Source organism: Diadema setosum, chromosome 22 (assembly GCF_964275005.1).
Source record: "Diadema setosum chromosome 22, eeDiaSeto1, whole genome shotgun sequence".
NCBI classification, from domain to species: domain Eukaryota; kingdom Metazoa; phylum Echinodermata; class Echinoidea; order Diadematoida; family Diadematidae; genus Diadema; species Diadema setosum.
In genome coordinates this window covers 7462408-7490240 of record NC_092706.1, presented here as the reverse complement: position 1 = coordinate 7490240, position 27833 = coordinate 7462408, and the positions used below count along the sequence as shown (strand labels likewise).

General features: G+C 39.9%; 1 protein-coding gene across 1 annotated transcript; it reads left to right on the top strand.

Annotated features, from left to right (window-relative positions):
* Positions 1-1320: 1320 nt before the first annotated feature.
* On the top strand, positions 1321-27017 carry LOC140245356 (carbohydrate sulfotransferase 11-like). The gene is made up of 4 exons (XM_072324933.1): positions 1321-1656; positions 21363-21507; positions 24620-24756; positions 25553-27017. The coding sequence occupies exons 2-4, from the start codon at positions 21405-21407 to the stop codon at positions 26438-26440; spliced, it is 1128 nt and encodes a 375-aa protein (XP_072181034.1). The 5' UTR covers positions 1321-1656; positions 21363-21404; the 3' UTR covers positions 26441-27017.
* Positions 27018-27833: the final 816 nt, after the last annotated feature.

Below are 27833 nucleotides of genomic sequence, written 5' to 3'. Positions count from 1 at the left end.
GGACCTGCCATCACTCTATGTCAAGACATTTTACTTTGGACATATTTGGAGAACCATGCATTGTGGCGGAGGCACACAAGTCGCGATATCGACATTTCTAGTTATTATTATGGTTTATTGTGCTTTAAGATTTGCCTTCATTTACGAGATTTTCGACGACTGTGATTGAAACATTTTTGCTTATTTATTCTTAGGTGTAATTTTCATATCTAACTGCCATGGATGTGTTGTTACAGAGGTGGATCTAGGTATTCCGTAAATGGCGGGGGGGGGGGGGGCAAACAATCTAATCAAACAATTTCATCTAATTTTTTCTTTTTATTTATTTTGTTTTAAGAACAAATAAAGAGGGGGCGTGAGCCCGGTGCGCCCCCCTCTAGATCAGCCACTGTTGCATATATGTTTATTCTGAATCTAAGTGTACTTCATGTATATTGTATTGTTTATATGTATTATTGTGTATACATGACTTTTTTTTTTTGCATTTTAGCTGTATCTACTTTTAGCATTTAAGTGTTATATATGTATATATGTCGACCCCTATTGAAACCAGCTCTGCTGATCAGGATGTTCCACAGCATAATGTGAAAATATATTCAGTTCAATTCAGTGTACAAAATACATAATGATGTAATATTCATATTTCATCAGCTGGTTACGCACTTTCAAAGCGTAATATGGCACAAAGTAAGTTTGCCCGACGCATCATTAATTTTTATGGAATTTCTACTCTTGCAAATATTTCTGGACGGGATAATTTTTTTTCATATATTGTTTTATCATTTAGTTATGTATATAACATATCAACAAGCAAAGTTATCCGACATAATGTTACCAATCAGAAAGAATCCTCATATTGGGCAGAAAAGGTGGTGGCATCAAGCCCCTATCATCATCAAAGGAACAAATGCACCTGCGAAATTCTTTTTTGCAGCCTGACAGCTGTTTGAATAATATAGCGAGCTGAGACCTGAGCTCTTGAGCCTCCTTGGTATGATAAAGTGTCCTTTCTACTCACTCACCCGGTTTAAAAGCCATTCATGCCGACTATCATCATGGTTGGCCGTGCAGAAAAGACTGTGACGACGGGCGGTCACAGGAGTGACCAACGCTTTCACGAGGTATTTGAAATAGTCGCTCCTAAGAGGACATACAAACATAAGTACACGCACGCACACATTTGCACATGCACACACGCGCGCACAGCACACACACACACACACACACACGCATAAACAGAGCGGATCCCTCCCAAAACGATTTTAGACTTTGAGCCCTCCTCACACGCATTCCAAGCACTTCACTTTAGGTTTTGGCGGATCGTAGTAATGAGTGGTGTTCGTGGCGTCGGTGTCGGCCAGTCGAGAAAGTTACGCCATCTCCCTCCCTTCCCACCTTTCCTCCGACTGAGGTGTAAAATTTAATCGTCTAAGGAATGAGTACCCATCGGGGTGACATGACTCCATGACCACAGGAAGATACAATATTGAATTCTGTCGCCCGCTCTCCGCTGACGGAACTTTTTACTGTTCACTGCCATAAGTTTCCTCTTTCTGATGTTTATCCAGTCCAGCATTTCGGCGCGACATGACCAACTAACTGTACCCTCGTCATACGAAGACTTTGGAGTCATTAACAAGAGCTCCGAAATGAGACGTAAGTGGAAATATTGATCACTCATTTTGTTTGCTTCAGTTTTTCCTTCATCCCAAACTGACATGCCCTCGTTTCCCTTCGTGGTTATGTCTCCTCCATTCATGTTGCAGTCCAGAGTTGTTGTATGGTGGGTTGCAAGAACATACCTAGTGACTCCAAAGTAAGGAAGGAACAGAAGAGAAGTGGCAGCCTCCAGTCTTTATTGCTAATTCACAATGTCTCCAGTCATACTTACGAGCAACATTGTCAATAGGTGGGAATGTTGGAATGCATGTTGAGACTCATAATTATTAAGCTGAAGCTGTTTGCATAACGACGTACGGAACAGGCCAATAACATGTTGCTGTATGAGGTTACATAATATGACTTGCCTGGGCGTGTAGACACTAAATCTATGAATTATATCTATATAGGCACAACATGTTTTGAACATTGAATATACAATATGCGTGTCTGTCTGTATCTAGACACAACAAGAGTTTTTAAGGTGATTCGTTTGATGATACTTAACCGATGCCTTTACCGAAAGGTCCTGCACTGTACTACATCCAGATACTTCAGTGTAATAACAGACGACCCTTCCTACTTCACAAACAGACAGAAAGACAGACAGATAACACACACAACAACCATAATTAAACTTTGTTTCTGTAGATCCCAAAAGTGATTTCTAAGACCCTTAGGGTACCTGTTGAAGTTATGAATCCCAGCAGCATTTTTGTTTTCAGATGAAAGTAGTAGCATTTTTTATCAAAACAAACAACCGTTCAGTCCCCTGCTCCCGTCTTCAGATCTTCCTCGTCATTTATGCTCATCAGATGAATATTGAAAGCGTAATGGTCTACATTAGGTATATCTAATTCATATTAGATTTCGTAATATTTATCCTTTTTCGGAATGAAATTCATAAGCAATGCGAAATCCCGTACTAAAGAACTTTCTCTAATATTTGAAAGAGGACATTTTCAAATGTGGCCAAAGCATCCCTATATGCCCTTTCAATTAAATCCGTTAGAGAATGAGGATAGCGAAAGACGTATCCGTGTTTTTGACAAGGGTAAGGTACCTTTATTGGTTCGCATGGCCTCGATTGGTGATTAATAAGAAGGTCCTTGAGCATGTCTCCACACAATCGAGTTTTGTTTTGTTTCTGGCTCGGTGCGTTTGCATTTGTTCTTTGACTGCCACTCAGAATGTATATCCATCCCCTACGCAGCGATCAGAACGCGTGAAATTGGTCATCGAGGACCGGGTTGATCGCTTTCCCAAACACTCCGGAGATCTATTCGGTCTTGGCCGTCTCTCTTGGCAGGATTTCATGTGGAAATGGTTTCGGTCGAATAAAGGAACCATAAAGAGAGGATTTGCTTCTTTCCTTCTGAGCAAGCAGTGTCCTCGTTTACAATAGAGAGGAGAGCGTCTTAGATACTCAAGGAAAGTTTTAAGTTGGCTTTAATCGCTATCTTGCTGGCTTCTCGATTGTGTGATAATCATGAACATGCCGAGGATTGGCCGGCGTTGATGGGCGCTGGGCACCGAGAGATTCCGCGAATAACAACATTGCAAGAATGTAAGGCCCGCTGACTGGAATATAAAGGGCGTCACCACAACCACATTGAACCTAATTGTCCTACCGTTTGCCTTGCAAAGGGTCCAAGCTGGTGACACATGTGTTTGTGTTGGTTTTTCTGCGTTTGTTAAGCATACTTGTGTTACCAGGTCAGTAACACAGTAGTTTTTCGGGGGTACATTGCATGCCACACACGTATACACACATGCATATTATCATCGATATGCCTGTCCTTCTTTCTCCATTAATATAACTTTCATATACACTGTATATGAAAGTTAATCGGTAAGCCTTTTAAGGAATGATATGATGAGATGGGGCTTGTGGTTTCAACTTGTTCTGTGCGATAATGAAAAACCTCTCCAGGAGTATGAAAGAATGTACAAATATAAGAGGAATTAAAAGTTTATTTGATGAAAACTGTACTATTTTTAAAAGGCTGAGATATCCAAAAGAAAGTGATCCTTCTAAGTGAAGAATCATTTTTCTTTTATTTGTTTTTGGATATCTCGGCAATTTCAAAACATATTTTCATCAAAATAGACTTTGAATTCCTCTTAGAATTGTATGCTCTTAATATTGGTGATTTCTGATTATCTCGCAAAAAGTTAAAAGCTGAAACGTCTTCTCAATCAAAACTGTACCATTCCTTTGATAATAGTGGTCATTATGATTAGCGGTATAGTCACATTGACAAAATCTTTTGCGAGATTCTGAAATCCCAGTTAAAATTGTTAGTGACTCACCAGGATATCCTATAGGGAATTGATAGGCAATACAATACAAGTGAATAAGAAAAAAATCCTAATGATAATACTGACCATTATGATGATCATTATGAGTTCTATGATACATATATCATAAAAATCTACCGGTATTCATATTTTTGTTAGTTGTTACTTCCCCTTCGGAAAATTCCGCTTCTCTCTGTAGGCAGTGCACTTTTGCAACACACTTTTGAAGAAGAAGAAGCAAAACCGAATGACCATCTGGTACTCGTTAGCCTCACCGGGCCCAGATGGGGTGTATACTGCACAGTCTGCACCCGTAAAAGTGTCATCCCGCTCTTCTTGTGTATCCATCTTGAATATGTGCGGTCTTCTTTCTTTCTTCTTCTTCTTCTTCTTCTTCTTCTTCTTCTTCTTCCTCTTCTCCTTGTTTACTGTCCAACACCCCTTAGTAGGGGCCAACCGGACAGGGGGTGCGCTGGTGTTATATTGCGCGGAGAGAGAAGTGTGGGGTCTAGTTGTTTTGCTCCTGGATGTACTGTAATATTGCTGCTTTGAAGGAGTCTTTGTTTGTGATGTCGGAAACTGTCGATGGGAGTGTGTTCCAGTCTGTGAATTGTTCTTGGGATGAACGAGTATTTATAGCTGTTTTTTTTTTTTTTTTTTTTTGTGGCGAATGGGATGAAACTTGTAGATGATGATTTCCGGAGATCGCTTCGGACCGGACGCAGGGCTTTTCGAACTGGGATTGATAGGCGACCCGCAATCGCTTCGCGGAATGTGGTAATGCGGCCTACTCTGCGTCGATGTTTCAGCAGCTCCCGGCCCAGTTCACGCTCCATGTTTGTTACACTACTGTACCTAGAGTAGTCACCTCTAACAAAACGCGCTGCTCTGTTCTGCACAGCTTCCAGCCTGTCTATCAGAGTCTGAGTTTGGGGGGTCCCAGACTGTTGAACAATAATCTAATAATGGTCTTACAAGGGTCTTATACGTCATATTTTTGATTCTGTTGTTACAGTCATGAAGGTTTTGCCTAAGAAATCCTTCGATTCTGTTGGCTTTAGCACATGTCCTGTCGACGTGCGCATTCCAAGACAAATCTGATGATAATAAATCAACCCCAAGTATCTATGACACTTTGTCTCTGTCAATGTGCTGTTGTTTAGTGAACACTGGTATTTGACAGGGTTTTTTTTTTTTTTTTTTTTGCATGTGTGATGTGCAAGACATGACTTTTCTAAGCATTGAAGTCCATCTGCCATTTATCTTGCCACTCAGTCAGAGTATCAAGATCTCTTTGTAGGTTTTGTGCATCTTCTACTCGAGAGACCTCTTTTTAAATGATGCAGTCGTCGGTGAACAATAGACAGATGGAGTTTAAATCGTTTGGCAAGTCGTTGATGTATAACAGAAAGTAGAGTGGACCCGTGACCGTACCTTGTGGGACTCCTGAGTCTACGGTGACCCATTCTGATTTTTCTTCTTCCACCACCACCCTTTGTTTCCTGTGGGTTAAAGATTCCTTAATCCATCTGTGAGTTTTCCCTTTTATACCATATGAATGCAGTTTTGCTAGCAGTCTGTGATGTGGAACTTTGTCGAACGCATTCTGAAAATCTAACACAATCAAATCAATTTGCTTTCTGTGGTCTACTTTTTCAGCTATGTCCTGTATAGCAGAAATAAATTGAGTCTCGCAGGAGCGTTTTTTCCTGAACCCGTGTTGATTTTCGTCCAGCAACTGATGTATGTCCAGATGACGCATAATGTTAGTATGGATGATGTGTTCCATTATTTTGCTGCAAACAGAAGTGATACTAACTGAACGATAGTTAGCTCGGTCGGCTTTGTCCCCTTTCTTGAAGATAGGTGTTACGTTTGCTCGTCGCCAGTCCTCCGGAATTTCCCCTGTTTCAAGAGATAATTGAAAAACAGTGGTAATGCTGTAGTTATCTCCTTTGCTGTGTCTCGTAGGACCCAGGATGTGATTTCGTCTGGACCTGCTGCTTTATGGAGATCTAAATTTTTGAGCAAATTAGTCACACCAGTAGCATTTATTTCAATTTCGGGCATGAGAGGTACATTGTTATCCTGGACCGTAGGCATGTCATCCAGTCTCTCCTGAGTGAAATGTTCTTGGTATTGTCTGCTCAATAATTCAGCTTTTTTTTTACTGTCCGTAACCAGTATAGGTTTGTCTTTCAGTGTTGGTATTCCCACCGAATCTTTCCTGAGGGATTTAACAAATGACCAGGGCCCTGTTTCATAAAGTTGTTCGTATAGTTACGAACAACTTACGAGCGAGTGGTGATCAGTTCTGATGTGCTATACTTATCAGAATGTCCATAATTCAGCACAAGAACTGATTACCAGTCGCTCGTAGGTTATTCGTAACTTCACGAACAGCTTCATGAAACACCCCTAAATTGTTTAACTGATGCTAGGCATTTACTCTGTACATATTTCCTTCGTGCTTTCTTTGTTGCTTTTTTGGTGTGCTTTCGTCACTGCCTGTAATTTATCCAGTCCTCTGTTTTAACCGACGCTCTTGCCTTGTTGTATGCTCTTTGCTTTCGTTTGTGTAACCTTTGTATTGATCGGTTTATCCATGGGGTACTTTCATTCTTACATACCATCCTGGATAGAACAGTCACATCTATTGCCTTGTGTAATCACTGCTTGAGATTGTTCCACAAATCTTCAACTGAACTTTTACCTGATGTTTTCTGGGCATCTGCTTCATTCTGTATGTCCCTACTAATATTCTTCACCTCTTCCTTCAACTTATCCTTGTCTGCTTTGTCATACATAAACACTTTCCTAGGTTTGTGTCTTAGCACTGTCTGCAGCACTTTTGACTTTTGACAACAGTTTTGTAGCTCTCCAGCTTCCAGCAAAGTTTGCAGTGCTTGACAAGCTTTTACCCCAGTGTCTAATGGTAATTTTCAGAGTGATTTCCTGGCAGTAGTAAGGAATATCATACGTGGTGTCGTTTGCTGTAATGAATTACTGGTGTTAATCATGGTTCGGACATTAACTGCAACTTGCAAGGCACCAGGCTCCACGAGACAGCCCCGGGTTAAAGCAAAATAAAGGGAGAGAAAGAAATAGAAATAGGGGGAAAATGAACAGCATTTTATGTGTGTGCTCTGTAAGGTATTATAGTACGTAAATGACGGGTATAATAGGTCAGCTGGTACTTATTGGGTTTCGAATCACGGCTTCGTGCGGGTTAGTGAGATTTTGCCGGTCGGGTCAGCGCTCGCTGTGAATTCGGTAAAGCATCGAGGTGCTTCCAGCTTTGTTACGGTGTCTTTGATGAAGTCTTACTGGTCTGCAGTGGTGGTACTAATCGTATGCTCTGTGAGGGAAGGGTCTTCACTGTGAACCAACAGCATAGGGTAGTTGGAAACCCTCCTTCTTACAGGATTTCAAAACCGGTATGTGTCTAATCGCCTCAACCCCTTCACATCCCACCCCGCCCTGCTTGTGTCTGTGTTTACTTAAAGTAATGGTATAGTTTTAGTTGAGATGATGATCCAGGTTTTAACTTTGCGCACGATAATTAGAAACCACTTTTATGACAAATGAAAGGACATACAATGCCAGAGAAATTCAAAGTTGATTTCATGAAATTTGGTTTTGAAATGGCTGTGGCGTCCTAAATAAATTATAACAAAGTGATTCTACTAAATGGTGGGACCCAATTTTATTTAGAACCTCCTTGTTTGTGGATATCTCAGACATTAAAAAAAACCCACCAAATTTCATCAAATAAACTTTGGATTCCTCTTAGGATTGTATACTGTTTCACTTTTCATATAATTTGTTCTTGATTATCTCGCACTGTTAAAACCTGATTCCCCATCTCAAAGAGAAATACCCATCCGTCCCTTTAACTGCTAGCGGTGGCCAACAAAACTAATGTGAAATCGAACATAAATATGACGAAAAGAACAAAAAATACTCGGGACCAAACAGAAAGAGAGAGGACACACACACACACACACACACACACACTCACACAAATTCTGATGGCACACATTCCAAATATCCTTTAAATCTGGATATAGTAGCCTCCAAAGAATCTACCCGGTTTCTTAACGTCTCATCTGATGTTAGGCTTTTTTTTTCATTATAGAAATGAGCTCAGGAAAATAAGGTCTCACAATATCCTTCATATTGTCGGTAACTCGTACTTGACCATGCAATGTGCTCTTCTGTCCTATCTTTAGCATTTAAAGTATTCTCTATACATACATAACTATGGACCAAGATATTGTAATAAGCCTTCTTGACTTTACCTTCACAAATCTATAGTGAGCTTACTAACAAAACTTCGCCCATGTACGCTCTCTCAAGGAATCAACTCCTACGTTGGTACTGACAGTCTTAACGGTTGTTGATCTATGTGGGGGGGGGGGGGACGATTCTTCTCTTTGTTCTCATCTACTCCTTTTCAAAAGTTTCAACGAGGATAGGTCCACGATACAGCTACTTTTGTTGGCTTTAGATACGTCTCGGTATTTCTTTGTTTTCTTTTCAACCAATCGTTCGTATAAACGCCAATCGATTAAATGCTTGGAGCGGAAAGCAGCGAATTTTTTTGTTAACCAAAAGTTCGGTGGATCTGAAAACAAGGAAACAACGACGGGGAGGAAGTTCTGCCGTAACCGCCACTGCCCTGGGAAGAAAATGACAATAACGGCGTTTCGTCTACAAGACTCCGTGAAGCAGGAACAAAAAGGGCATTTACAGTGTATAACCTGGTGTGCTTTAACATGTAGCCACACAAAAGGAAGAAAAGGAGAGCGTATTGATACAAATCGAACGGCGTGGAATTAGAGTAGAAGCCACCATCACTGATCTCTTTCCACCTCCCACCAGTTTCTCCCACCCACTATAACACAATCCATTACAAAGACACGCGTGCACCACTGTCTATACTGTACTCTGTCGGATATCGTGGAAGAGTTAAGCGGAGAACACGTTTAAGAACTATACAATGCAAATGCAGGTTTCAATTGTATTAACTCATAATGCCCTGAGCATATTTCTTGAGGCCGAAAGAATACTTTAATATGCGCCATGTATTCTGTTTGTTAGTATTTCTGTCATTTCTCTCCAGACTACTTGGATATACACCCACAACAAACCTTCCACACCACGATTCTGAGAGTGACATCATCTGTATATTATTGCCAAAGTACTAACGTAATAAACAAAAACAATGGAATGCACCGTTTCCTAGATTGAGCATAACTTGGTTTCATTGTTACTGATATGATTAACAAAAGACATTGCTTGGGCGTATCATCCAAGTAATATGAAGATATATATATATATATATATATATATATATATATATATAAGCAGGCATGGAAAGTACTCAGATATTCATTTGGCTACATAAGTGATGCTGAAGGTATCAGGCATCAATGCAAGTCGACATGAACTTGCGTTAATGTAGTTCCTTTAAAGCTTGGCTCAATGATGAACCCAAGAGTACGTTGTCTTGTCAGTATGAATGTCATCAATTTAAGAACTATCTTCTGCAGAGTTCTTCCGTCAAAATGTTCAAGTTCAAATTACTTCCGTTTTCTCACGGTAACGCAATATACATCTCACTTTCTTTACTGACAGAAATAATGCATGTGAATTTGCACAGAGTAAACAATAACTGAAACCTTACGTGAACGGTATATAACTGTTTATTGTAACGGATGCAGAGGTAATGAGAGTGATATATCCATATGCACAGTGTTAAAAAAACCAACCCCCCCCCCCCCAAAAAAAAAAAAAAAAAAAAAACCAAAACAAAACAAAAAGACCAGGGCCCTGTTTCATAAAGCTGTTCGTAAAGTTACGAACAACTTATGAGCGACTGGTGATCAGTTCTTATGTGCTATACTTATCAGAATCTCCATAAATCAGCACAAGAACTGATCACCAGTCGCTCATAAGTCGGTCGCAACTATACGAGCAGCTTTATGAAACACCCCACAGGAGGGACTCGCTGAAAAGGCAATGCTTTTAGAGTGTGAGCCTTTCTTTAGAAAAAAAAATGGATGGAAAAGAAAAACAAACTTGATTGAAACAGAAAGTAAAAAGCATCTATGTAATGAAGTTTTGAATCAGTACAGTCTATGGTGGCGCTGTAATGGCTCTAACCTCTGTGTCAGAGACAGGAGAGATGCGGAGAACAAAACGAAGTGTCAGTCCGAGATGTACGGTTCGAGTTTCCGAGCTGCAACTATACCCAGTTCGAAGTTAGCTCATTTGCACATTGGCACAAATGGCGTTTTTTTTTGTTTTTTTTTACTTACTTCAACTTACATTTCTTGAAACGCATCTGCTTGCCCGAGGTAACGATGGAAGTTCATCAATCAAGTTCAAACGAACAATGAAGTTGTGTAGACCAGATGACCAGAATTACCCATACATTGAATGTGTTTTTTTTTTTTCTATTGATATTTCGAAAATTCTGTAGGCTTGCTGTCAGTGGATGTCACTAGACAAAATTACCGTTTTCTTCTCGTAGAGGAGTGGAACTGTGCACTTATACATTTTATACATGGCACTTCATCCTTCTACTGCCGGGTCGGTGCAGTGGTTACTTGTTTGCAAGCATTTATTACTTTCGTAGCAGCCACTTAAAAACCATCACATAACAAATTAATGATACTGATGATGATGATATAGGTTCATATAATTATATAAACGTCCCGACGATGTGTTTCTTGGCCATATTTTAGATAATTAAAAGTTTGACTTGGTTTTTTTTTTTTCTCCTTGTTCTCGATGAGCAGTCAAAAACTTTTAAAGAAGCTTTTTAAGTGAATTATATAGCCAAATTAGATAAAGAAAATTGTTCATTTCATCCCGACTGAATGGTACGATGTAGATATTAATGAAAAAAGTCTGAAGGGCTTAAAAGTCTTTGACGTAATGTTATGAAAACCAGATAACCATAAATGAATAAGTCTAGTCATTCTGATTGGCCATTTTTGTTTTCACTTCTGTAACCTTTCTAACGATATTAATTTTAATAGGATCTCAGGTAGCTTCATCTCTTACACGATTTGCTTTAAATGTGATAGAACTATTGATAACGTGTTAAATTACCCTTGGTCGACATAACAGTGTGTTAAAACCGAATAGGCTTATAGTCATGAGAGTTTTTGTTGGAACACTTTGGGGACGTACTGTATCTAGTTGAGGCAAAACTTTCCCTGGTGGCTAGCTGATCGATAACCGTTTTTGAGTCTTCGGTTGGTCTTCCCCGTCTTGGTTTGAATACAATTCTGACTTTCTCTCCATTGCAGTGCTCGGTGTTCTTTAACAATGGATTATTAATCCGATTGAGACAGACAAGGGGCCGTCTCGCTTCTCATAGACGTTTCAGATTTCTAGACGCCAGAAAATGAAGACGATACTCGAACGAGCTGAATTGCAATTTTGATATAGGTTCTCCTTCACGTAAGTCTTGTTGCCTTAAAGAAGGATGAGTTACCAAATAGCGATATATCAAATGTATTCTGTATCATGGGGAGCAGTAATTTAAAAATGTTCGATGTTAACAATGTTTGATGCATAATGTGTACGTAGGTCAGTAATGTTGTATCACAAAACATCCTATTAAATTTCGCAATAAAGCCTGGAATAAATGGATACATTACCATTTTTGTCAATAAACCAGAACATTTTTTTTTTAATAACTTGTTCACATTTTGTATATCTAACAATATTTAACATTCATTATACTGATTAACATTATTTTGCACCGGTTGCTTTATCCCTATAACTTTTTTGAAGCACCAAGGCTGGGATTTTGTTTCATCTCCAAATGGTAAATAATGCCTTTAAGCAACTGACTAGTGAACTAATGAACTAGCTAAATGAATCGATAAGGGTGACTGAATTAAAGAAATGAATGTGGAATTTTATTATATCTGATGCTAACCACGCGTTCAGATTATGAACCTTACTGATAGTTTCATAACTCACCATCCACCCTGTCGTGAGGGCAGCAAACATCCCAGCACGAAGGAAAACGTCAGTCCGGAGTTCCACTTTGCGCATGAGCCGAAAAAAAAAAGCCGTTAGTACCAACAGGCATGCTGGTTTTTAAATTCAATGGGGTAAGCATCTGTGATGTAATGATGTAATCCTTATAAATGCTGCTTGCCAGCACATCCACCTGACAGCAAAAATGGTACTAGTACTTGGCAATATCAATAGAAAGAGATTGCTGATACATTCAATGCAAAATAATGAAATTGATGCTTTCCCATGTGTTAATTGGCGGATCATTCTGGTCTATCTGGTCTACTCAAGTTCGTTCGTGATGAGCCAAAAAATTGTTACGTAAAGCTTATGCATTCATTATGTCGATCTGAAAACGGGTGATGTGGCCCTAAAGGGGATATCTCACTGAGCGGCGAATGTTGCGAGCGTAGCGAATTCCAGGGAATTTCTGGGTTCTTTAACAGTGGCTAAAAGTTCTAAATTTCTTTGCGATAAGAAAAACCATTTACGACAATGAAAATTGTTCACGAATTTGGATTGCAACTGTTAACGTTCCCTGGTGAAACCTGCAATTCCCTAGAATTCCCTACGCTCGCAAACATTCGCCGCTTAGTGAGATACACCCCTTAGAAATGTGAAATTCCTTATAATTCGCTGCGCTCGCAAACATTCGCCGCGCAGTGAGATATCCCCTCATCTCACTGAGTGGCGAATGCTTATGAGCGTAGCGGAAAAAAGAAAGGTCATTCGTACGAACTGGATTATACTGTTGTCATCCTTTAGTGAGGAGCTAAAAATTAATCGCGTTATGGTCGTCACGATGAAGCGGGAACGCTCAAGCCTTAGTCCCATCCTTTGTTCCGAATTCATAGGACACTGAGCACACGAAGAACACGTAGAGCATAAAAAGAAAACAAAATGAGACAAAAAAGGCGCTTTAAGGGGATGGCACAGTTTCGGTTGAGATAGTGCTTGAGATTCCAAACGTTCTTTTTTTATATTTAATTATGATTTTATGAGACATAATGAGAAGCATCTTGAAATATAAAAGGACGTACGATTCTAGGAGCAATTCCAAGTTTATATAAAAAAAAAATGTTTTTAAAATGGCTGAGATATCTAAAACGAAGCAATCATAATGAACGATAGGACCCACCTTTCATATGGATCGCCTTGTCTTACTTTCTTTTTGGATATCCCAGCCATTTCAAAACCGATTTCCATCAAGTAAACTTTCGATTACTCTTTATTTTTTTTTAGTTTTTTTTATTTTCTATTTTTACATTTCATAAAGTGGTTTCTGGGTTTCTGGCAGAAAGTTAAGAGCTGAATTCTCACCTCAACCAATACTATATACCATCCTTTTAAACATAATTGGATTAAATCTACTTTATCCGATTGGAGTTGAGTGAATGAGCAGAGGCATCCAAAAGGGGAAAAAATGGTGTATCAGTACCCTCCGACGAAAGTGACATTCACGAATACTCCCCCTTCTACAGAGCCCTTTTTCATTATGTCATCGGACAACGAGTCACTCGAGAATTTTTTTTTTTCCAACTGGTCACCCACTGAAGTGCATTGTTTGACAGTACGATGGATCCGTTTTGCGTTGGTCGACTAGAGCTGAAGGCTCGGTCACACCATGGTCACACTGCCCAAAAGTCGCGTAAACGCATGAATCACGTAATAAAGTCGAGCCTTACGCGATACATGCGAGATTTGCGTATTTCATGAGTTTGTTTGACGTGGAACCTTCGTAGTTGTCCGCCGACGTGCGCCGAATCGGCCCTTTACGCGATTCCAGGTTTTGAGCAGCTCAAAACTCGGCTTCGGGTAAAAGTTTACGCAATATACACTTCGGTGGGTGGACGGAAGCAACAAACCTTGTTTCCGACGAGTGGCCGATGAAAAAAAAAAAAATATGTGGAATGGGGGTATTAGGCCAGTGTCAAGTGTGATTCGATTAAGCAAGATCATCTGATGAACTCAGAACTTTGATTAGTTGGCCATCGCGCGACATTTCCTGTCACAACTCGAGTCAGTCCGATGTGTGTCAGATTTGTGTTGTGCGAGCGACTATCGGGCGTGTCCAGCCGATGTGACGTCCTACGTCAATCTGGTGATTAAAAGAGTCATCGGACAGGCTAACTTGAGTCCAAGGTTTTGAGGCTCTTTCGGCAATGTGTTTGGTGTTGGCATCACCGGGGAGGTGGGAACATATTCCTGCTATTACCCTTGTTGAACCTTGGTGCGAGTCTCTAGCGTGTCGGATCAGGTTTCATTGGAACTCATGAGAACGGTGATACATGTATATTTGCATTTTTTGGATCACTTGAACCTTCGACGGTCAGTGGAAGGGGGTTTTAACAGGTCTCATGTCGGTCGCCACTGCATACTGTCCTAATGGACAGATGGAGTTCTTGACAAACAAAGGAATATATCAACTTTTGGATGTGCATTTGAATTTTTGAAAGTATTCCTGCGGTTCATAGATATGAGATACAAGGTACGATTGCATTGCTTCCGAGGAACAGTAGTTAACATGTTTTTTTTTTTTTTTGGTCACCATTATCTATCATAATTACTTTCTGATTAATATGCATCTCCCATAGATTGATGTCGATATTCTTTTTGCTCTTGAATGATTTTCCGTTTGAATGATTATCCGTGTATGAATTACACTTTTGGTTGGAGTAGTATTATACGTTGTTGCAACAGTTCATAGTAACCCACAGACCCTTCATTTCGGGGGATCGCCTCGATAAAAACATAGTAGCTACAATTGCATCCAACCAAGAGTACTATTTGCAGAATCTATTTGTTTTTGTAATTATAATGTTTCTATCTGTTACAATTTGCGTTTGCTTGTGTATCTAATTACTGACTTGGCGCACAACAAGAGAGAGAGAGAGAGAAAAAAAAACAGTTCAGTAGGCTATCTAATGCTATTATAATGTCTTGACATACACATGCACTATGTTTTTATTTCATAGTTGTTGTAAAGTGTAGTAACGTGAATGAATGAATTATAATTGGACTAGGGGCCTACTTGGCAAAACACCTTGGCCCGAGATCACGGAGGTGGTAGAATTGAAACCATGGATTTAGCCAAGGATAATTAACCTTTTTGTATGCAGCGCCAAGTGTCGCATGGTCTATTTTGTTACGAAATCTGTGATTTCATAACGAAATAGTCCATGCGACACTTGGCGTCCCATACAAATTGTCCATGGTTTAAACCGTGGTTTCAATTGTGTGCCACCTTCGTATATTCGGGCCAATACGGTGGGTTGGCTCAGTCAGTTGCGCGTCTGCCTCCAGATCCAAAGGACTCGGGTTCGATTCCCGGGTCCCACTGAGCAATGCTGTGTGTACATGCCGTCCCCTCAAGTAAGAGGCAAAACACTTCATGGCCATGCTGGTCTTCCGAGGGGTCAAGCTTGAAGCTTCACATGAATAATCACCTTGAAACTCCACACAATGAAATCAATGAAGCTAACATAATGAAAACACACACATACGCATTCAAGTCTACTCAATGATATCATACAAACACAATATTCATCAGTACACCAACTAAAACAACATTAAGAGAAGCCCGTTAAAATGTTATCCCTGATCACATATTATAACATCCAGTGCAAAAGATGATTATTTGTTTTCTTAAATGAATTACAATGGTGAGGATATTATTATATCCAAAGGAACGCTATCAAACATGGATGGCCCACGATATGCGTTTACAATAATCATTCTTTTCTTGGCTTTGGGCGCGATAGCTTTCCATAGGAGCGTAAAGAGCGTAAAGTATTGATGTGATACAAAATCAAACCGGTTCATTAATAAGGATCGCCAAAGATTAGGCCCTATTCAGCAGGTTCAAAGTTCTAAATACCATGAGCTATATATGCTTTGTACAGCGTGCTTTTAAAGACTCCCAGTTCAGCGTCTGATGTATAACCTAATTCGAAATATGGCATATATGGACTAACTTTCAGGATTATTCTCCCGGTTCTATTCTGTAATTTTTGTAATCGATCATCATAATACTTCTTATGGGCAGAGTCGTAAAGTGCATCTGCATAATCAAACAAATATCCAATTATGGAGTTGTCGATTATCTTAATACTACGTTCATTTAAATGGTAAAGAAGACAACCCAGAGACCTTATAAAAATAATGCTTATCTTCTTACATAGCGTTTCTATGTGAACACCATTTTTAATTCTTTGATCTATAATAAGTCCGAGATATTTCAGTGTTCGTTAGGACTGAATACGCTTACCATTTGCTTATACATGATATTGCATCTTTGTAACATTGTGGGTGATTTTATCAACATGAAGGCTCAAATTTATTCAAACACATCCATATACAATGTACTAATGCCGGCCAAGTCAATTTTGATGGCCCGTTCAATTTGATTGATGTCGGATTTAGAAAACGGTGAAATAGTGTAATCTGCATACAGATAAATACTGCATTCTTCAATCTGTTTGACTATGTCAACAATATAGATTAGAAAGAGGAGAGGCTCCAAAATGGAATCTCGTGGTATTTCGTAACACACTTCCTGGGGATCCGACATTCCATTACAAAAGTATGTGCGTATTAAATTTGTCTATCATACAAGTAATTCTCAAACCAGCGAAGGTTTTTCTCGGAAACACCAGAGTGAAGCTTCTTTATCATAGTAGTGCAATTCTCCACGGTGTCAAATGCCTTTCTCATGGCAATGGACTCTGCCCCGATGAATTTGCCTCTGTCAATGGCTGTTTTGGCTGTCTTTCCCCAGCTTGCTGGGAGAAGGGCAATGACGCTGTCATCTGATGTCCAGGCTGCAAAGACTTTCTTTGCAACAACTGCCATTCCTTTGAGGGCACGTCATTCGGATCGAGGCCTTTTCATTGCGCCTACTATTGCGTGTCGCCCTGCTTGCTGACCGCGAGTCGTCCTCATTCTTCTTCGAAGGAAGTTGATGGGACCTCTCGATGTCATTCCTGGACAATCCGACTTTCAACTAATTGCTTCTCCTTGGCAAGACGGCAAATGACTTCGTCAGTTGATTCTTGTATGCCGTGAGAACGGGGCAATTTCGTTCTGGAGTATTGTTCCTGGTTGTTAGCAGCTCGCCCAACCTTGTCCAGAGCTGAGCGTTGTTTTTGAGGTTCGCGATCTCCTTTGGGTTGCTGTTCAGCTGGGCCGCCAGGTCGATAATCCTTCCTTCACTGACTTCAATTTGTCGCATCATGGTGGTCCAGTTTATCCTTAATGGCGTCACACGTACACTGCTTGACGAATAGAACTTTTGCAAGAGGCAATGTGGTATAATGAAGAATTAGTGTGGACAAGGAGGTTTGAGAAATGGAGTTCCAACTGGCTGTAAACATTCAAACAGCAGTCATTTTTCTTTGATGTACAAAAGAATTCCACAGGTGCATTTGTGACTTTGATGATTGGGGTTCCATGCCACCGTCTTTCTAAGCAAAGAGGTGATTCATTTGGTACCTGTTTGGAACGCTAACATCATGTCGGCTATATTTTGTTTGTTTTTGTTTTTAAGGAAATTAAATTTCAGCTAATAATAAGGCATATGAAAAAGAAAGTAACTCCTGTCCAGGATTATGTCAAAAAGTGTAAATCTGAGCAGTACGTTGTGAAAATATTTGAACTGCACCCTTACTGGAAAGTCGATTTTATCAGGGAGGTGTTACAGAGATGGAGTGCCAACTCTTCGTAATTCATGCAAACACATGTTTGAGTTCAAGGGGTTACAATGCGATGTCTAGCATTCCATTAACGCTTTGAAGTCATGCTCGACACCGCTCTAGTTGCAAGACGAAGTTCGGAGACGAAGAACGCATTTCACCTTTCGTTGAATTACAAGGTTTATTTCACCGCAAAATTTTATATGAAATACTCGAATTGATTTAGAATAGTTTAGGAAAGAATTCAATACTATTAACATGTATTTCTAGTTTCTTCGTAATTCACAAATCGAAAGGAAATGAAAATTAGGCCCTCTTAAAAACCTATTTTTTTTTCCTACAATGCGCACATTTCCGCATGTTAATTTTCTATCTTTTAATAAGGGATATTTTGATCTTTCAAATAAAGTACTCCGTTAAAGCGTGTTCCAGCGTGTTTTTAAACTACTTGCTGCTAAAATTGTGAGTTTTACACTGCATTTTGATTCGCTGCTGCAATTCAAGTTACACAAATTCATTGTTGCCATCAGATTGAAAGAGAGAGCGAATTGCAGTAGGAGCAAATATTTCTAGATGTGAGAGCGCTAGTCCCGATTATTGATGCTCTCTTTTATCAAAGCACATGGGTAACACCTGTAGTTGAACGCATATATTTCTCTGCGGTGCCGCGCATGACTTCAAAGGAGAGCTATAGACCCCGTTTACAGTGCGGGGCCGGGCTCGGCCGCGGCTCGGCCGCGGCCGAGTCCGGCCTCAATTGCGCGGCCGAGCCTCGCAATTTTGTCCGTTTACACTGCTGGGCTCGGCCGCGCTTTTGATTCAAACCTTTCAATATTTTGTCGTAGTGGCGCTCTGCTTGTAAACAAACGCAATTTGGTATTGTCTGGTTTTCAGACCCTTTGCCAAATGAATTCCGTGGCGACCAAGTCGCCGTTCGGGCAAAGGCCTTTACCGAAGGAAAAAATCCTTTGCAGGACAAAACCACCTTAAACTATACTAGTTCCCCACGTTGAGGGGGTTAATATCCTGAATAGCGAAAGATACAGGCAGAGGGTTTGGAAGCCAGACTAAAATTGGCCGCGCAATTGGCCGCGCATTTGGCCCAGTTTGCGTTTACACCAAGAAGAGGCCGGGCTCGGCCGCGGCTCGGCCGCGGCCGAGACCACCTCCAGAGCGAGGCCAAATGCGAGGCCAATTTTGGCCTCGCATTTGGCCTTTTGCGCGTTTACACTGAAGCGGGGCTGGGCTCGGCCGCGGCTCAGCCGCGGCCGAGCCTCGCACTGTAAACGGGGTCTTAGTTGCCTCTCCTTCTCTAGCACCTCCCTGGTTTTATCGTCTTTCCGATCACTTCCAACAAATGAAACTGATATGGTATAATCTCCAAATGTACTTTTTTATTCATCTATATGTTAGATTAGTGTAAAAACATGCAAAGTCGGGTAATTATAATTCTTATTTCATCAAATTTTGTAGAATTTTTATTCGCACATCCCTGTGGCTGTACCTTTATGTACCGCTCATGTTTCATAAGAAGGGACAGCGAAAAGTAATTACCATCATAATGACAATGTTTTCCATTGAGAGCTTGACGAGTCATGGTGCCACACCACATGAATCAATAATTGTCTTCCTATCTGTGAGGCAACTCCAGTTTAGGACATACTTCAAATACTTCATAGTGGCGGCACCAAACATGGGATCAAAGTGAATAACACTGTTGTTACTCCATATCTTCAACCTCCTTGGTATGGAGGTACAACTGATATACACACAAGCACACACTCCATATTCATCAAAGTCACGTTCGGAGACACTCCGGATGACTCGACGACAAATCACTATATATCTCAATATCATATCATCGGCATGTATCACATAGTTATTATGTCTGGTGCAGGATAGGAGTACGACCGTCGTTAAGTTACGTATCATCCTGGATATTATGTATGCGTCGCAAATCGGTTTTACCTCCCTGACATCCACAGATTGCAAGATAGACCAATATAAATAATGGTATCTTTATTTCCTCCAATGGAATCATTCATCGCAGCCCGAGGCTGAATTACAAATGCTTTTGCAAAGTATGCACACAGTATTTATACACAATGGTTAAAAGAGGTATAATTACATAATGCATATAACATACAAGCTTATGCAAGATAAGTACGATCTGATATCGCGTCAATAAAGTATACATGATTGTTATCAATAAAGTTTTTGCAGAACAGACCGGGGGGGGGGGGGGGAGGGAATGGAAGTAAGAATGTACAACCCTGTAGATGGTGCACAAGTTTGCTAGCTCAGGTACTGCACAGGAATTTTCATTGCTTTCACAGTTAAGGATACACACAAAAAAGGCAGGAGATGACAATAGACTGAAGAGGCCATTGTGATCCAGGTCCAAGAATCTGGGTTCTGTGTAGCGTGAACAGCAGAGCTCCTACATCCGTGAGATGTCATCCAAGTGTAATTGTGAAACAGGCATGCTTGTGTGGTAAAACTCCAAAAGAATTCAATCGACATGCAGAATTCTGGAGATCCCAACAATCAAACCGGAAGAACCTTTCGTAGCAGTATCCTTGGACAAAGTTGTAACGTTGAACACATTTTGATGATGCTTTGCAAATGCAGATTGACAAAAAATAGTGTATCAACTGAGAGCTAGATAGCGGGGCAGTATACTCAAATATATGAGTGCCACGGAGTGTGGTTCTCACATTTCAGCACAATGCATCTAATTTGTGGAATAGTATCAATGTTAGAAATTCAGGAGAGCTCAAATTAGAGAGGGATGCACCCCGCATGTGTTGCCGTTTTGAAGTCTACCGTGTTGACGAGAAACAAGAAATAAGATAGAACGATGTCGTTCTCGCGGCACTCCGGTTTTTATTGATAACTGAAATGTGATGATTGAAACTCAGGACTGAATCATGTCGGGGAAAACTGGCCATCCCTTTTTAGGGAAATACATACATAGACAAGGAAACAAAGACACAAAGATATTTTATTTCCGTCTCTATCCTTCTTATCTCGGAGAAGCATTCGTAGAGAATAATTGAAACTATCATTGTGGTATGTTTGTACACAAAAATAAAACATTTCATCAAAGTTAGGTGGAATGCACATGGTATGGATGTTGAGTGGTCTCACAAGTATGTGCATGAAAGTGTAAGCGCATGTGGGTATTGAGGATTGCGAGTTTCAATGGGATAGGTTTTGTCTACTTTTTGCTCCAACCGAACTCTACTGAGAAATAGTGTTTATGTAAGCTGTGTAATACTAAAATCGGAACCATTTCACAAACCAAATCGATGGCAATATGAATAACACAAGTACAATTATATACATCATACTTTCAGGTTGTCAATTCTATTTTGTTTTCTTAATTATCATCTATGAACATGTTTCATCGAGGAGATCACAATCCCGTCAGGAAATTCGTGTGATATAAATGATTGCTAATTGCATTGAAGAGAGAGAGAGAAAAGGGAAAAAAAAATGAATCCATGTCGTTTCGAATTCCAGATATTTTTTTTTTTATCTTCCTTCTTTGCGTCTCCTTAGATTAAAAAAAAAAAAAAACACTAAACTTTCAATCGGTACAATAAATGAACGCATCTCACAAAATCGTTCTCATTCGAATAGGTTCCCCCTCTTTTTTTACAGTAGTTACCACAAGGAAGAAGAAGGGCGCCATCTAGCGGAGCAGCTATGGCGTCTTCTCGCGGCACGAGTTTGGCAACGATCCTGATCATCACCCTGTGTAGCGCCACCATCTCTGTTCTCTTCTCAGTGGAGGTGTCTCATCGGAATGGTAATGTACACAGATATCTCTGTCTTTAAAGGACCTTTTTACCTTTGGGGGCATTGATTTTAAAAAAAAAGCCCAAGATATTACATTTGATGCATACGTGTAGGTCAGTTGTATAACAAATCATCCTACCATATAAAAGTTTTGCAATAGATCCTAAACTACAAGGAGTGTTATCACTACTAAGTATTTTTCTCAGTAAACCATAACTCTAGAGAGTTTAGTCATGAAACATTTTATTAAAGCTATTGTTCACATTTTGTATATTTAGTAATGATTAACATGGATTATACCGATTTTAATTTTTGCATTGGTTGTTTCTATCCCTAACATTCTAGAACTATTTTGAAGCACTAAACTGGGTTTTTGTTTCATCTGCAAATGGTTAATTATGTCTTTAAAGGACAGGTCCACCTTCATATACATAAGAATTGAGAGAATGCAGCAATATTAGTAGAACACATCAGTGAAAATATGAGGAAAATCGGACAATCCGTTCAAAAGTTATGAATTTTTCAAGTATTTGCGCAGTCACTGCTGGATGAGATGACTACTGCAGTATAATGTCAAATGCGTACAACGATATAACGAAAATAAAAAGAGAATTTCACAAAACTGTACTTTTTGAATAAAGTGCACATTTCTTCGACTTGCTACTGACGTATGTTAAGGTTAATATTATTCCCCTTGCCTTCTGAAAGAGGGAAGTCGTGTGTTCTTTTGTTACGCGAGAAAAATGGAAATAATGTTGAATTTGTTTATTCTTTCTCTATATCGTTGTACTCATGTCACATCACAAGCTATAGTAGTCTTTTCATCCAGCTGTGACTGAGCAGAAACTTCAAAAATTCATAACTCTTGAACGGATTGTCCGATTTTCCTCAAACTCTCACTGATGTGTTCTACTAATATTGCTGCATTCACTCAACCCACATGTCTAGAAGGTGGACTTGTCCTTTAATGATATGAAGAGTTTGATGTCGAATGGAGTTAACTCCAGTGTCGCTAAGTTGATATTAAAGTTTCGATTAAAGCTGCAAAACACATAAGAAAATATTTATTTTTGAAATTAAACCTTCAAGAATATCAATAGTTATAATACAATTGAGTTATAAATGGGTACGTTTCATTTTGCTGTGTGTCTGTTGATGCTTTTATTGCATGTAAATGGCGTTTAACCCGTTTTGCAAGTAAACTTTGACGCATCTTTTTAGACTTTTCCCGTTTATAAACTCGCCCATCTTTCTAGGTGTAAAGAGCGTAAGTGTGCGCAGAATCATGCTCGCCTAAATGGTAATGATTGATGTCTTCTATTTGATGTTTGACATTATTTTATTACTAAGTCAACTGGACGCTAAATATTCCGTGATTGTTTCTTTACCGGCAAATCGCGAAACAGACTTGAAAATGAAACAGTCTATACTTAGACAGGCCAAGGACGGGGTGATGACGTGTGCCCAGGGGCAACAGAGACAATTTCGTTTGTTTTTCGTTTTGTTTTGTTTTGTTTTGTTTTGTTTTTGGTTTTCATTGCGATGAATTCTAATGAAGTCTTCCAACTATACCAGTATCATGCTGATTGAGAAAATTAATTTTTCCCAAATCAGCCGAACACGCTGTTGTTTATTCAACCGACCAATTATGAAATGCTTCATGCACATATCGTTGCAACAGTTCCAACTAAATTTGCACAATGAATGATTGGCGGGAAAGAGGCTGTAAAATTGACCTGATACGGCTCAGCACGCACGGGTGCCATTTTGCGTGTGTGTGTGTGTGTGTGTGTGTGTGTGTGTGTGTGTGTGTATGTATATGTGCGTCTTTTTTTAAGTGCCGAAACGCATGAGTGCAAAAAGCAATATCCTAATCAACTTGGGACCACGTAGAGTTTGAGTTCTCATAACCCTTCAACGACTGGGAATACACAATATGTTCCTATGATGCATCCTTAATCCAAACACGGTATTGCTTCCTTATACAGGTTTAATTGATAGCTCATATTATATTATATGATACAAATATAAATATATATACATACATATATATATATATATATATATATATATATATATATAGCTTATATATATAGTCGAGATGACAGAGGAGTACGGTACGAGATTTTACTTATTTGATGATGACCATCTTAAAAAAAAAGTTAAAAGAGGCCTATTTATATTTGTTTTTGCGTTCAAACTTGTCATAAGAGTTTGATCGCAAAAATGGGTTTAAACGCCAATTTTAAAACCTTACAGTAAGTCCATCATGACATAGAAAATGATAAAACCTTTAAATTGGTACATTACTTGTTACATAACAAGGAATATTCTTTGAGTTATGATTAAAAAATATCCTATACTTATTATTTTCCCTCTTTTTAGCAGGTGTAATAGCATAAACTGAGATAAATCGTTCGCGATCAAACTCATCATAATATTCATGTAAAAACTTTAAGAAATTATTTTATAAAATATTAATAATTTAAAAATCTTATAAAATTGGGTGTCTCTTCGCATCTAGAATCAGTGAAAATATTTTAGATGGAAATTGGATGACATTTCAGGTAAGAAAAAAAAATCATAGATAAAAGCAATTGAACGAGCCTAAGTTGAAACATAAAAATACGGAGAACTTGGTTGCAAACTCTTGTTCAGTTGAGATGTTTACAATTAAAGCTACCAAAAAAACCCCGAAGTGAATTATAAGAAAACATGGGAAAGTATACATTAATAAATTCAGGAATATTCCTTGTAATGTAACAAGTGAGATGTCCAGGGAAAGGTTTTGTTTTGCTCTATCTAATGATGAACTTATACTCTTTTCTTTTTTTTTTAATGAATATCGGTAAGCCCATATGCGATGAAGGTCTTCATTATACATGAGTGTTTGCATGAGGCAAGACATCTATTGAAAAGAGACGAAAATGTCATAATGTCAGAATTGGCAACCAAAAGAGCGACAAAAACAAAGACCTTGAAATCTTGTTTTCACAGAACTATTGCGTCTGTTCATATTTACATATTCGATCAGGGTGCAGCTAAATAAAAGATATAACAATTTTCATAACTTTTAATCGAGGGTTATCTAATGACTCTGTTCGTTTTGTTCTTGTTTTCAGTTTCTTTCACGTCTCTTACAAACTGCATCTGCAGCGAGCAGATATCACGAAAGCCCACGGCCCAATCCGCAATCAGAGAGCAGAGACACGCGGAGGCTGGGCAGGTCACCGTTACGCAAGAGGACCCCGTATCCTTGGTATGTGATCGATAGTACAGCTTTCATCGGCAAGATCTTAATCGTCATCGTATCTGTAAACAAATACATAATCCTGACCAAAGATTTTCTTCGCTTTGCAACGTTGAAATATCTCCTGGTAAACACGGACTTTCCGAGCATGCAAGATTACCTTTTGCATTTGGAATGTCTTTACCATCACTCTCGGCGATCTATCACTTAGTCTACTCCCACTTCGTCCAATAGCCAGTTAGTCTCAACCGACATGGTCTAATTCCGTTTTGTCTACAACCAGTTCGTCTAATGACCATTTAGTCCAATTGCCACTAAGGTTCATTACCAGTTGGTCTACTTTCAGATGGGCTATGCCCATTTCGTCTAATACCCACAATTTATTAGATGAAATGTGTGTGTGTGTGGGGGGGGGGGGGGGGGGAGGTCCAAGGAGAGAAAATTGCAATTTGAGGATCTGATCATCAGTGAGAATTGGACCAAATGGGAATCAGACAAAATTGATAGAAGACTAAATGAGTTTAGACGGAGTGCTCAGTCCCCCCAACATGAAAGGCTGAACTTGGTCGTCAAAGTACGTCTGTAGAAAGAGCAAATGCAAGTCCTCTGAATGTTGTTGTCAGAGGAGGGGTCCTTTGAAGACTTTCGCCCGGGGTGGGAGGGGAGGGGGCGGAGGCATACAATTGCAACATCAACGCCATTCACAGAGGTAAATGTAGACGATGGTGATTAAAAAAATGTCATTACAGAAGCGATAACGGCAATAAGAGTGACGAAAATGTTTATGTCATTTACTTCTCCACAGCCGCGGAATACCGCCCCATCTCATGAGAGTGTCGCCGCCGCCATCCAGCCCAGCCGGAAGCGACACATGAGGAACATGTGCCAGAAAACCTTGCCAGTGCACCAACGCGAACGCCTGCGGGTCAGCAGCGAGACGCTGAAGCACCTCTACGTAAACGACGAGCACAAGATCATCTACTGCTCTGTGCCGAAGGCCGGCTGCACCAACTGGAAACGCATCTTGCTGGCCCTCGAGAACTCCTCGCTCAGCGTCCCCGACATTTCCCGCGACGCCGCTCACCACAACCACCTACGCACACTCTACGATTACTCCGAATCACAGCGGTCGCAGATGCTGAAACAGTACACCAAGTTCATCTTCACGCGGGACCCCTTCGTTCGCCTGCTCTCGGCGTACAAGGACAAATTCCAGAAGATTCGGAATCTGGCCTGTGAGAGACACAGTTCGTACTTCAAGAAGATGGCTGGTAAGATCATGTCGCAGTACCGATCCGACGTCCCGCTGTCCACGCTGGAAGCGGGGGAAGGTGTCACGTGGTTAGAATTTGTGCGCCATATCATCGACACACCGGATCGTCTGAAGATGAACGAACACTGGCAATCAGCGCACACGCTCTGCGCACCCTGTAACATCGATTACAACTACATAGGGAAGTTGGAGACTGTGCACGAGGACTCTTCTCGTCTATTCAAGAAGTTATTTAACGATAGTCAGCGATTCTATTACCCCAAATTTGCCGAACCGACTGTTCGGTCCTCGGCTGAGTTTAACAGTGCTTTTGGCGAAATTACCATCAAACAATTGCAGCAGCTGTGGAGTATTTATGAAATTGATTTTCTGCTTTTCAATTACACACGCCCAGATTTTATGAAGAGTAGTGTAACGTGAAACAACATTAACGGTGATTCGACAGTCTATTGATAGTTTATTCATAGCTTGTGTTTATTGACCGTAATGCTGAGGTTCATTCATTAGCTAAACGTAAAGGATGAAGGCTCATTGTAGGCCTACATGTTTTGAAAGCACAGTGAAGAAATCATAAATTCGCAATAAGTCTTGAGGCTCCAAAGTATATGGACGTTTTAAAGTGTAGAAATAACTGATCGGCAAGGAGTGGCGAATTTCTGAAATACGAAGATGAAAACGTTCGTTTATCTTTGAACACTCGGAAGTATAAGATAACGTGCTCCTCCCATCATACTGCCCATGGGCGAACCCTGATGCAGATCCACCTTATTGGCAGTATCTGCTATAATCAACCAAAGCTGACGGCTATAGTGCTGCAAGTAAAATCTAACCAAGCGAAAGTAGTTCTCACCAATTGTTCCCATAGCAACATCACCATGGGAACCACAGCATTGTTTTCTGTGTTCATGACACGTCGGAAATCGCAGTAAAGTTGATCACGTGTTCTTGAGATTTGGTGTATAATTATGTTCGTTGAAGTGGTGGTTGACAGGTTCTGTTTTTTTTTTCTCACTGTAGTATAGTAATATCCGAGTGTAACATCACGCGCAAGGATGAATCGTGATAATTGTTGAAACAAAGGATCAGAGGTCCAACACATGCCTTTATGCGAGATGACAAAGAATTTGATTACTGCAGATTCGTTGAGTGGACGAGCCTATATCAGTATTCATAGTTGGAATACCAAACGTTTATTGTGTGAATTCTAAATCATATGTACCATCTCCTTTATGACTTGATTTTTAAGATAAAAAGCGAACAGCTGTTTAATAAACACATAGTCATTATTGGAATGCTCTTACCAGTAGTTGAGAGGAAACAATTGAAAATAACCAAAGTGGTAGCACACATTTGTCAAAATCAGGAAATTCATGGCTTAAAAAAACACACCAACAACACACAATTCAATGGTGAATGGAGGGAAACGTGACCACTTGCCATCCAGTCACTCGACACAGAATGATGCGAAATAGAAATCAGATCTAGCATGTCTACTGACTACGTTTTCAAATGTTTTTTTTTTTCTTTACTTTTCGGCTGATGTCAGTGGGTACTGAAAAGAATACCAAGACCTTAAAAGGAACATACCCCCTGCTTGGCGTCTAATTCAAACCTTCTTCTAACATCTGATACAAATTTCCATTTAGGTATTACAAAGTGCGAATGCAATAGCTTATGTCATTTCGAAAGTACTTAGTGAGGTACATTGTATACATTTACATCGTGCCCAGCTATTGATTACTCCCCATTCGAGTTTGCCTGATTGTAATCTGCACAATGTTGACTGCGGTGCTTAAAACGGCAACTCTCGTTC